The sequence below is a fragment of the Protomyctophum parallelum genome (genome assembly GCF_964188405.1).
Source record: "Protomyctophum parallelum genome assembly, chromosome: 20".
Classification (NCBI taxonomy): domain Eukaryota; kingdom Metazoa; phylum Chordata; class Actinopteri; order Myctophiformes; family Myctophidae; genus Protomyctophum; species Protomyctophum parallelum.
Genome location: NC_139718.1, coordinates 14,374,262 through 14,387,442, shown reverse-complemented (window position 1 = coordinate 14,387,442; position 13,181 = coordinate 14,374,262). Strand labels below are relative to the sequence as shown.

Here is a 13,181-nt window from a genome sequence, read left to right as displayed (position 1 = left end):
TTTTTATGAATGGTAGGTTGCAGAGAGGTTAGGTGTGTGTGTGTGTGTGTGTGTGTGTGTGTGTGTGTGTGTGTGTGTGTGTGTGTGTGTGTGTGTGTGTGTGTGTGTGTGTGTGTGTGTGTGTGTGTGTGTGTGTGTGTGTGTGTGTGTGTGTGTGTGTGTGTGTGTTCGCGCGCGTGGTAGTCTGTGTGTGTTCTACTACACTACTGGAGATCCGAATAAAGGAGTGTTTTTTGCCCTCTTGAAACCTTTAGGTTTCACATTAGGAGGAAATAGCTGCTCCTACAAGTTTGCAACATGCTGTGAGCTTGTAGTAGCTTTTCACCGAAGATATTGAGCGTAGAGCAGGAACAAAAAGCAGGGGTCCTAGTATTGGACCCCTGGGGGTCAATGAAGTATAGGGTTCAAGTGGTTAATATCTCCAGATGCCTTTAGATTTGTATTGTTTGCGTGTGTGCAGTCATGCATACGCGTGTGCAGTGAATTGCGTGCTGAAAGAGCTTGGGCCCCTTCCCTACTTCGTTCACAGGTGTTACCGCTGGTACTAAAGAAGGCTCTGTTCCATTCTGGTCAAACAGAGTCAGGGTGCTGCTATTGTGCATGTTGGCTCACTGGAAACACTCTGCTACACCACTGAAACACCAGTGGGTCTCAAAGTGTTCTTGAGTGGGTTCTAAATGACCCCGTACAGGTGTGTAACTCTGAGAGTGTACAAATTGTTGTTTAAGAACAACTTCACACTAACTGGAACAGAGCCTAAGTCCACAATTATCCATAATGTATATGATGGATAAGGGGTCAGGACAACGGCCAAAATAAAGGGCTAAAAATGTAATTTGGACTTAAACTGTTTTTCGTCTGTAGTACTCAATTAGTATCATCAGTAACACCTTTGAAGGAAGTAGGGAAGCGGCCTGGAAGTAGGAAGTTATACTGTGTGCATATAGCCCATTATCAAACCAGGGGCATGTGTGTCTCCACCTCATCACCACCATTGTTGTGTGAAAAGGCTCCAGACCGTTCACATTGTGTGCTAGCACAGTTCAGCGAGCAGAGCACAAGAGCAGAGCCAACCACACAGCTCTCTCCAACACAACACACCTCTGGAGTCTGGAGGCACGCCAAGCCACATTCATGGACAGCTCCTCTTCCAAAATATTCTCCCTTCCTCTCTCTCCGAAAGATGCCAAGGTTTTCGTGTTTTGCGTCCCTGGAGAGAGAAAGCCAGATAAAACTGCCACCTGAGATGCTTAAAGTTGTTTAAAAAGAAACAACCTGGTCATGGTAAACATCCCTCTTTTCAGATGACTGTTTTGTGGGTGGGTGGGCTGGTCGTGGGGGTTTTGACATAACTAGTGTCTGCATCTCACTCCAACACAGCCACTCGACTCCTCTCTACAGAGCTAATTGTGCTGCTCAACAGCTTAGGTGGTCTTCCCTTGTCCATGCTTAGGTGGTCTTCCCTTGTCCAGGGGAAAACCAGACCGCAAGTCACTCTGCAGTGGAAGCTAATAACCAGTGGTGGAAAGTAACTGCTGTACATTTACTCAAGTACTGTACTTAAGTAAGATTTGGAGGTACTACTTTTTTTCTACTAGTTTTTCAATACTTTATACTTCTACTCCACTACAAGCTCATGAATATCTTTTTTTCGGCTAAGATTCTGACACATTTTGAAAACCTTTGAACAAACTTATGAAATTGGAATCTGCATAATGAGTATTTTTCTTTTTACTTTTAGCACTTATATGTACATTTTTATGCCAATGCTTTTGAACACAGGCAGTTTCCTAACAGAGTAGTTCTACATTGTGATATTGCTACTTAAGTCCAGAACAAGAACCTAAAAGACGGATCTACTCCCTCATAACAAACTTGCAACCGAACCCACTATTGTGTACAGCGTGAGAATTTGCCTCTCACCGATATGGTCTGCTCAATAATTCCACAACTTTACATGATTTTACATGATTCAGTTGACGGCAGGCTTGAGGTGGTTTAGTGCCTTGTATTTTGAAACTTTTAATGTTTATACCCAGCTTGTCTTTTCTGCTGGGCGACTCGAGGCTTGCCCAACGTTTAAAAGCTGAGTGGTATAAAGTGCAGCAGAGAGGAAGAGAACTGCTGCTGGTGCCTGAAGAGAGGAATGTGAAAAATTCTAATGAGGTGGCTGCCTGTCTGTAGCGGTCTGGAACGGCGGGTTAAAAGTGAATATGTCTGCCTGAACTTTCTCTCTCTCTTAATCTCTCTCTCTCTCTCCTCGCCGATCACTCAGTAAACTATTTGACACCAAGTTCTTCTTCCCATCCTCTGAAAGTAGCTCTTTAACGCCATTTAAAGACATATTATGTGGTATATCAAATGTACACAACAACAAGGCTTAGTGAAAACGGAAACAAACCCTTTTTTTACCCTTTGAGCCCCCCCACCCTTCTTTATATCTGAGACCCCCACAACCACCCTGTTGCTGTATCTGTGTGTGCGCGCACACACACACACACACACGCACACACACACACACACACACACACACACACACACACACACACACACACACACACACACACCTATATAGTATACTATATACTATACTATATTGTAGGCTACAGTATCGTCACTGTCGGGCATAAACCTTGTTTCTCCATTTTTCTACTTCTTATGTTTGATGAATTAACTGTAACACACAAAAGTAGCAGGCAAATAGCAGTGGTTAAGTGTGTCTTGGGGTTTTATAAACATGGAACCAAGTATTAAAAGAGCTTGTGACTAACTAATAAGTACATTGGATGTATCTGGAACACAGGTACCTTTTCCCATTTCCTGAAAAGTCATAGTTCTTTTTGGACATATATATATGCTGCAGTCTACATGTTGCGTTTGCCTCACATTGCGTGTGATCAAGCTGAGCATTTCTCCACCCAATCAGTGTCTATTGTGGTGCGCTTCTTCTTCCAAAGATTCTCATCCCCCTAAACTCAACATGTGGTCGAGAAAACAAAGTCAGTGTTGTGGGGGCGAGGAAGGAAGATTCTTGGGAGGTTTTTTTCTCTTTAGTTTCTCTCAAACAGTCACACACAACAACCTCGCGCTCGCCTCTCCAGAATACGCCTCAACATGCCTTTATTTACTCGCATGTTGCTCAGAGGTTCCTCACATCCTCCGCTGATGAAATTTGTGAAATTCCAGAGTAGAGCCCGGCGCGGCGCACTGGCGGTGGAATGACACTGGCTCTATAGTTTGCCTGCCAGCAGATAATGTCTGTGTCTGACTCTGAAGATGTCAGATCTTCAGGTTTCCTGTCTCTAGTTCCCCATCCCAGCTGTGCAGGCAGGCACGCACGCACGCACGGAAGACAGAGAAGAGGGATAGTGAGTGGTTGAGAGGCAAGTGCTTCTAAGTGTGAGAGATGTTTTGGGCAGTTGGAGTGGTGCTTCCACCATATCAGTGGACTGGACGTGTTAAGAGAGACCTCACTTCAACCTCTCTCAAGCTCACTCACGTCACGTGCTTGCAATGCACGTAGATCGTCCATTTGCACTATTTTTCAACTGATTAATTCATACGGACGGATGCACGGGTCGGAAACTATTCTGGTGTTTATGCAGAAATAATTACGATGATCACAAATAATTGCACTGTATTAATGGAGCCCACAGGTCACAGCACAGAAAGAGGGGTGGTGGTGGTGTAGTTTCCTGCACTTACACAATGTTTCTGCAGAGGTGTAATTCTGTCCCTGACCCGTGCGTGACCCATTGACCCAGCTAGCTCGCTCGCTGCGGGGGCGTTTATTTTACATTTTTGGCTACATACAGTCTGGTTCTTCATTTTAGCTGCTGCTGTTGATGCAAGGTCACCCCCCCCCCCCCCCCCCCTTCACACACACACACACACACACACACACACACACACACACACACACACACACACACACACACACACACACACACACAGTTTCCTGTTTCGCGGTGGCAGATCTCATTGTGCGCTAGTTATGTCATATTGCTTACCAGGTGCAGTCTAAGTGTGAGATAGACTGGGGGATTTCACAGCGGTGAGTCAGTGGATTACAGCAGCAATTTCACAACCTGTGGTTGGTCTTTTGCATCGTATCGTCAGATGTCGCGTCGAGTAGACGTGCCCTCGTCTCTGGCCCCACGTCCAAGAGGCCAGCGGACATTATATCGTTGCTGCAAGGCAGAAACGTCTTATCTCCATATCTTAATGCCCTACTTGATCACGCCACAGCGTCACACAAAAGCAAGAAAGAAGAAATTGAAGAAATTAGATGTTATGCCTTCTTATATTGTCTCTGTCGGGTGGAAACCACAGATGTCCAAAACTGTTCAAATTCAAAAGTATAGCAGATGGAGCTTGCGGATCTGCTACATTCGATGCTTTTGTGTGACACTGATCAAGTATAGGGTGTTAATTTACGATAAAGCACAAAGTTTGACTATGGATATAAGAGGTTTCTGCCCGACAGCAACGATATGCTACACAGCTACAGTATATTAATGTTGTTGGGGGGTTGGGGGGTGTCCTTGTCCTTGAGGATAATTGCTCAAAATGTACTATATTGGTCCAGAGCTCAACTGAATCATCACTGGATGGCCGGCAGAGAAGCCTGTGCTGATTCACACGAATGAACACACTTATTCAGGGTGCAGAACATTTCCCCCGTCCTCCTCCTGGGTCAGTTATCACCACAGACAGCTTGATTCAAACTTGGTTACGTGCCTGTGTTGTGCTCAGCAAATAGCAGATCTACAAGCTCGCAACGCGTCACATTCGTGACACGTTGCGAGCTTGTACTTCTGCTATTTACGGCATGCAACACCGGCGTGCGACAGAGTATAACTGAGCCTTGGGCCGTCCTTTATATTCTCACCCCATGATCCTCATCATATCACCACCATTATAGTCCATGGACTCGCTTTCCTCACACTTTTATCTTTCTCTCCGGAGATGTTTTCTCTTTTGCTTTTCCTTCATCTCAATGTCTCCAACCTCCCTCCTCCTCCCCCCTCCTCCCTCAGTGTGTCTTTGATTCATTAAGGTTCCTCTTGGCAGGTCTTACATACACAACAGGCCTATATAAGCCAGATTCCCGGGCCCGGGCAATTATCAAAGCCTTCTCTGTGCTATTGCTGCTGCTGCTGCAAAAGGGGGGCCCCCAGTCTTCCCCCGGCCAGGCAAGGCCAGGCCAGGCCAGGCCAGGCCAGGACAGAGGGGACTTTGTGTCTGCCCTGCAGTGCAGAGTCAGCCCTTTATAGAGGCAGGGAGAGAGATGAGGAGATGGGGAGACCCGCCCGCCGGGACGGGAGAGATGGAATGATGCCTCTTTTTAAAGCCTCTGAGTGTCTGTCCAAACAGCTCCTCAGCCGCCATTCAGGCCAGCAGTAATTACCAGCTTGTAGGCCAGTGTCTCGGCTGTCTTTGTCCCGGACTCTGGGAACACTACTTGTCCTCAGCTACTGACAACATTCAGCCCCTCTTCTCCGTTTTGGAAACAAGACAGGGGGGGGGGGGTGTCTTTTACCTCAGACCCCTAGTGGACCTCAGCGCTGGGAAGTAACTAAGTAGATTTACTCAAGTACTGTATTTGGGTATAGTTTTGAGGTACTTTGACTTTATTTTGTTACTCCGCTACAATTATTTGACAGCTTTAGTTACTACCTATTTTGGAGATTTAGATTATTATTACAAAACATGCATTAAAGGTATATTCAGTGATTTCACTCAAAAAACCTTAGGTTTCGTTTTTGGCTGTGGGACCCAGCCTTTCGTCCAATCAGGATAGAGAGTCAAAAACGAAACCTAAGGTTTTTTGACCCCCAGGGGTTAACTGGGGACAGGGAGGAACTCCTTATATGGCCAGCACACTCTATAGTAGGGAGGATTATCACAACAAAACAAAAAAATAAGTGATATTTGAATTAAGTGAAATCACTGAATATAACCAATTAAGAGCTGTTTTTACTTCAGCTATATACTGGTCTACAAGCGCACATGTGAGCTTGTAGATCGGCTATTGTCAGGTCTGAGTACTTTTACTTTGGAATTGATTGAATGGATTGAATTAATACGTTATTAGTCTGAAATGTAAACGGCACACGATACAGTAAGGCATTAAAAGCTAAAAGGATAACACAAAAGGGTCCTGGGGTCTCGTTTATTTTGATGGTGGACTTTTCTCTGAAGTTAAGCCAGTGCAATCATATCTTGAGTTCCCATTTAAATCTAGGTTCCACTTCCAACTTATTTTTAGCTCTTCATCAGTCTGAAAGGTCTTTGCAGGCCCACATTTACAGAGGAAATGAGACAACACTCCCTGTCTGCAGACGCAGACACACACACACACACACACACACACACACACACACACACACACACACACACACACACACACACACACAGAAGAACCCAGAGGCGAGTTTTAGGAACAACCAAGACAGACCTATCAGGGGCAGCGATTCCAAACCTGTGTTGTGAAAGCGTCTGTTACTGAAAGTCTTTCACAAGGTCTAGGGAACCCTCGGATAGCATCAGGCTTGTGTCAAATATTTCATCAAGATCCTCTTGATGCAACAAGTAAGATACCATACTCTGGTACCAACAGGATCCACCAACCAAAGACAATTGGATGGACATTATTGGGGAACATTATTTTCATTATTTTCACACCTTCCAACTGACTTCATTGCACTGCCAGTCTGTAGGAATCCGTCGTAGTTTGTTTGGTGGAGGAGAGCTACCTTATATTAAGGCTGGGCCCATGGTCACATTCGTAACCACAACTCAGACTGAAGTCTGTCATCCACATAGTGGCTTGAATATCAGAGCGTGCTTCCTTCCGTCTGCAGGGTTGCTGGCCAGGCGCCCACAACGTGACTAATTCACCTGTAACACGGTTAGGCAAAACCTAACCATAGAGGAGTGACTGTGTGATACCTCTGGCTGAGCACACAGACTCGTCGTGGTTAAGCCTAATTGCCGCCACACACCACACAATAATGGATATTTTTGTCTGCTCTTGAGTGTGTAACATCACCGGCCCCGCCGGCCGTCTGTGCGGATGTGCCTCTCTTGACAGGCCCTCCGGGGGGGAGGGGGGGGGGGGGGGGGGGGGTGCTGATAGACTCATTTTTCAGGAAGTGATTCTGTCTATTAGTCAACGTGCTGGAGCTGCCTCCACACGTCTGACACATACATGTGAAAAGAAGAAGGAAGCATAGAGAGATAAAGAAACACACTCTCCTGTCGGCGTTGGAGGAGTGCCTCACGTTGACCTAATCAAACACCCCCTCCCCCACACACTCCCTAAATGACATTGGAGCAGATTGGTGTGCCATGAACGCACACACATCCAGGGACTTCATGCACCAAGCGAGGAATTTAATAGAGATGATAAAAGCCCAGGGTCACCTTGTAAACTTGGATACTAGTTTACCCCATTCAGTGTAGAAATGCCTCCCTTGGGCAGCTGTTCTTAATTGGAGCAACAGCTGCTTTTGAATAAAATGTGAATAGAATCCTACGTGTGCAAACGAGGGCCATACTTTGGTTAAATTAAAAATCTAACCCTGGTATAACATCTGCGGATAAGGGCGGATCCATTATGAATCCACAATGTGATTTTTACGTATGCTTTATTTTAACTTCATTGCTTCAGCACAAAGTTGTCCTCTTGGTGGGTTCATTCATGCCATGACGGATTTTGATCTTGTAGATCAGCTATTTTTGCCAAGTGGGCACCCCCTCAAGGACCCATGGGGCTGTCGGACCCCCCCTTTTTGAGAACCATTTTCGCTTTTTTTTGTGTGTTTTTTACCCTCCCTTTTCTCCCCAATTTAGTCGTTATGCCAAGTGATTTCTCCCCACACACATTTCTGTGTGTCGTCAGTCACCGCTGTTGTATGCTACCGACTCACCTGCCAGTGAGGAGCCCCCACCGGGAGGACATAGACTCATAGAGCATTCGTCTCCTGCCGACCATTGGACCTGCTGAGAGGTGCCGCCGTCCCAGCCTGACTCTCAACGCCCCCTCCCCGGCAAGGCTTCCCTCCCCAGAGCACTTGCCAGTTGTGTAGAGTAGACGCTCGACAAAGCCGTATATCCACCACGGAAAATGAGTTGAGGGCAGTTTGATGCACAGTGTAATCGCACATAATAGGCCATCACAGCAAGCATGTTTTGTTCTGCTTGTCTCACGACAGAGGACAGTCAATCTATTGTAAAAGGTACGGACAGCCACAACAACTGCAGGAGTACAATCCTTTGTTCTAGCCTTGTCTGACATGTGCGTGTTAGTGATGTTGTGTGGTCAGTCATGGCACGGTACCATGAAGCACTACTTCCTTACTCGTGATGTCTGATGTGGTCGGTCATGGCACGGTACCATGAACTACTATATTATAATGTACCGGGGCTTATGTTTCCTCTCATTCCATCTGTTCACGTCCGTTTGATTTCTCTGCTGGAGCTTGTAATCACTCTTGGCATGTGAAAAAGATTAAAAGCAAAGCTAGGGCTGAGCGTTGTGACTTCAGATGTATCACATCATTATTTCAAACGTTTGATTGTGTAGAAAAAGGCTGACACACACCTCGAAAGGTGCGTAGGATAATCAAAAGGGAGAACAAAGAAAGAATAGGACCCACACGCTGTCAGGAAAAACATGTTTTGACGTTTGGGTCATTAGAGGACTCCTGAAGAAGGTCTAACGACCGAAACATCAAAATAAAGAGCAACATTTTATTTTAAAGTTCCTAACAGTGTGGGTGTCCTACAGTCCTATTTAATGTTATAATATTCAGAAAAGTAGTGAAAATAGCAGATCACAACGTGGGCGCGTTGTGAGCTTATAGATTGGCTATTTTTGGCACAGCACCACTGTGTACAACAAAGTGGTTAATCAAACTACTTCCTTACAAGTAACAGGGCTTATGTTTCCTCTCAAAAAGAGTTAGGATAAAAGGCTCTCTGGTTAACTTAATATAGTTGCTGTTGGGTGGAAAACTCATATGTCCAGTTTGTCCACAGCTGTTTATTTTCAGCTTGTAGCTCGGCTATTATTGCTACTTTTGTGAGAAACTACTGTATGGTTATGAGTATTTAATGGAAAAACTTGAAATAATGGAGATGGGAGGTTTCTGCCCGACAGCAATGACTCAGCTGTGTATTTTTTTGCAGGTAAATGAATCTGCCTTTGGTGTGGATGGATGTCTGCTAATCCCCGCTCTTTGTGTGTGTGTGTGTGTGTGTGTGTGTGTGTGTGTGTGTGTGTGTGTGTGTGTGTGTGTGTGTGTGTGTGTGTGTGTGTGTGTGTGTGTGTGTGTGTGTGTGTGTGTGTGTGTGTGTGTGTGTGTGTGTGTGTGTGTGTGTGTGTGTGTGTGTGTGTGAAGCTGTCTAACTGTGCGACTGGTTGGTGGCTGACTGTGTGTGTGACTGTGCTGCCAGGGCTCCGTCACAGCGCTGACAGCCACTGGCTAATGTGATCACAGTCAGCCACGGCCTGGCAACGCTGGGAAAGTAACTAAGTATATTTATTCAAGTGAACGTACTTAGTTGAGTATGGACACTTTTATACATCTCAGCCAGGGCCAAAACATGTTGCTTCTTACTCCACCACACGGCGGCTTTAGTATCGAGTTGATTTGTAGATTTAGATTTGTAGATATCATTACAAAACACACATTGTGCCCTATTTTTCATAGCAATTCGGAAATACCAGACTACTTTTACAGTTTATTTTTACTTAACACATATCATTGCTGTCGGGCAGAAACCTCCTATCTCCATAACTTTTAGTGTTTTTTTGTTGCTTGATAATAATAATGAATTTGATTTATAGTGCACTTATTAATCACACCATTATCAAAGAAACTGAAACATTTAAAACATGATGGCATAAAGCCTAGAGGTAAAAAGGCCAAACGATCAGGTGAGCATGGACGGCCTTCAACATTTCAGGGGCGACCGAGAAGGCCCGGTCGCTCATGGTATGTAGGTTCTAGGTTGGACTTGTTCTTTTTTAGGAGGTTAGTGTTTGAAGAGCGGAGTTTGCGAGTCGAAACCCATCAAAGCTTTACTTCTGCTACTTTGGAATTTGAATCCCGAAAAGTTTTGGACATATAAGGTTTCCACACGACCAAAAATGTTTGTGCTTTCACTCAAGTCAAAGTTTGAATACAGGATTATTATTATTACTTTTACTATTTCTGCATTGTGTGGCATTGCTACTTTTACTTAAAAGTTAAAGTACCAAAAATCTGAGTAGATCTTCCAGCGCTTGAGCTTTGACAGCCAGTGGCTAATGTGATCACAGCTACAGAGCCAAGGCTGACTGACTGAGAAAGAAGCCTTAATCTCCCTCTGTGTCTCCTCTGCCAAATTGGCCCGATCTGCCAGGCAGAGACACATCACCCACTTCTCGGGCAACTTTCAAAGGCCTCCCCGGCTTTTTGATGTCCCCGCTGTCGGGTGGAAACCTTGTATGTCCAAAAAACTATATTTTTCAGGAAATGTGTAAAGAAAAAAAGAAAGAAGGAAAAAAAGAAACTGTCTTCCAATGGATCCAATATATCGTAGTTGCACAATCAATAAGCCAAAATGCGATGCACACACAGATCCGACACACCCAAGGCCCGACATGCGGAAATCACCCGCATCACTCCCGACATTGGTCCGACATGTGTTGCGCCGTGCTTGCGGTTAGGGTTAGGGTTTCCCCATCTACTTTTTTCTACACAAAAAGTAGATGGGAGTTTTCTGCCTGACAAAAACAATATATATAAATATATGAAATATGCACATACAAGGTTTCAGCAACGATGTGCTGTTTGCTCTCGTTCTTTTTCCCTCCCTTTGCTGATGTGCAGCTCGGGACGTTTGATCCAGTAAACCGCATCTTGGTGTTTGGATCCGTCCCTCCCTCCCCCTCGTCAGCGATCCAGTCGCGCGCGAGGCGACGTCCGATGGGTCACAAGCCCAGAGTTAGCTTGGCGATGGCACGAAACCCCAGAGCTCTCTGCCAACGAGAAGAGGACGGAGATTCATTGATAGATCCAAACCTCGTGATTTCCTCTCTTGTCATCCCCATTTGGGCTATTACGTCATGACACAACAAGTCCCCTGAATAGGTTCATTACATTTCCAGCAAAATCCACTTAGCAGATGTTTTGACTCAGTGGGGAATTGGCAGTGATTAGAGGCAAAGGTATCGTTGTTGTGAGGGTTAAGGGGGAAATTAAGTTTAAGCATCATGTTCTCCCTTGATGCTTATGCTGAAATTGGTTTGAAAAGCAATGGCAGCCTTATCTGAAATTGATCATGTCAGTGACATTTCACTGAGACAGAGGAAGTCATCAGGGAAAAACACCCACAGCCGTCACAGTTCTGTTCTGCAGGCAGGTTGGTGGGGATCCAGAACAGTGATTCTCAACCCATTTCCTTTCAAGAAACCAACTCACAGTTTGATAATAATTATGCATTAGGCCATGGACCCCTATTTGATAGCATTTTTCTCTGAGATCCCATTTCTACAATTTAGAATCCTCAGTGTTAATTTAACTGAGAGACTGACTACGAATCAAACCCGAGATGAACCAACTTGCCTCGAGTGTACAGACCAGTAAGGGACCCCTGGTGGTCCCCTGGACCCAATATTGAGAAGCAGTGCTCAAAAAGGTCCTACTAATATATGGCACGCATATAGTGCAATCCTATATTAATGACTTGCCCAAAATAGGGGTTGATTATTAATACATTTTATGAAATGATTGAATATATTTATATATATGTTTTTATAATTGATTAGTTGTATTAACTGTAGCACCCCTAGAGAGCATACTTGATTGTTTACCTCTGGGAATGAAAGAGAGAGTTGTAAATTAGACTTGTGGAGATAGTAACAGGGCACTTACTTAAGCCTAATTTATACCTTGTTGCACTGTGGTGTTGCGTGCTGTAAATAGCAGACCTACAAGCTCACAATGCTGCCATGTGAGACACTGTGGTGCGACGGAGCATACATTAGGAGGCTGTAAGTGTCAGGTAGCCGGCTTAGAATGACACAAAGGCTTTTTTCTCTCCAACTGCTAGATTATTGAAGACTGTCTGTTTGTTCTGGGTTTACCGTCCGTTTCCACACTTTGTCTTATCTAATCAGGGAAAGTTGAGTAACTGTAGAACACTGGTTCCCACACTTTCTTATGTCTCCCCGACTCCCCCCCCCCCCCCCCCCCCCCCCCCCCAAAAAAAAAAAACCCCAACTAAAATCGGTCTACTACTAATCATAGAAACCACAAAATTGTGATAATCACACCAACATTTTGGGGAACACTGCTTTATTTAGAACATCGTTGAGTTTGACTTTTCTAACTTTCTTTCGTTTGTCTCTTTTGCTTTTCCAAGGTTTCCATCACGTTTCCACCAAACGTAGCGGCAGCAGCATCATGCAAGCTTGAGGACTGAAGAGGTGGTCTCTCACCGACCGACCGCGGCCCCCTCCTTCCTCCTCCTCCGCACCCCGTTTCCCCTGACGGTGGTCCGGCTGCTCATGAAACTCAGGGAACGGCGTCCCACCACCCCGGAGGCGGCCATGCTGCCCGCCTGCTGAGCGCCTGTAGCCGCTGCCAGCGGTGCCCTCCATGACCAGTCTGAAGCACCACCTGCCCATGGAGCGCACGGTCGGCGGGTCGGTCCCCGCCACCGACGAGTTCTACACCAGCCGACACCTCCGCATCGTCAACGGAGGGGCAGGGGTTCCCGACAATGTCCATCCCTCTGGGACTCCAGGTTAGAGCACTGGGTCCCAAACACTGGGTCTGGGTCGGGACCCGTTTGTGGGTCACGGACACATTGTTATGGGTTCCCTTATTTTTTGTTTCCTAAATTTGGTTTTTTTGAATTATTAATTCTTCTTATTTTTCAAAAAGCATTCCCAAAAAAGCTAATGTTTACAAAATCCAATGTTGTTGTTTTTTCAGTAACTTCATAAAAGAAGAATTTAAGAAGTAGTGAAAATAGCCGATCAACAAGCTCACAATGCGGCGCGATGCGACGCGTTGTGAGCTTGTAGATTGGCTATTTTCACTAGTTTGGGTCCTGGGGGAGAATGTCTAATTTCTGTTTTGGATCACAGACTAAAGGTTTGGGAACCACTGGGTTAGAGTACT

The 13,181-nt window shown here is 45.4% G+C and overlaps 1 protein-coding gene across 2 annotated transcripts in view; it reads left to right on the top strand.

Annotated features, from left to right (window-relative positions):
• The window catches only part of LOC310878263 (signal-induced proliferation-associated 1-like protein 1), a 303,780-nt gene that overhangs the window by 25,477 nt on the left and 265,122 nt on the right, over window positions 1-13,181 (top strand). For both annotated transcript variants that reach the window (XR_014570879.1, XM_083792491.1), the window contains exon 2: window positions 12,418-12,801. Coding sequence is in view for 1 of the 2 variants with exons in the window: in XM_083792491.1 (XP_083648617.1) it covers window positions 12,654-12,801 (148 nt within the window). In the remaining variant the exon portion in view is untranslated. The remainder of the gene's footprint in view (window positions 1-12,417; window positions 12,802-13,181) is intronic.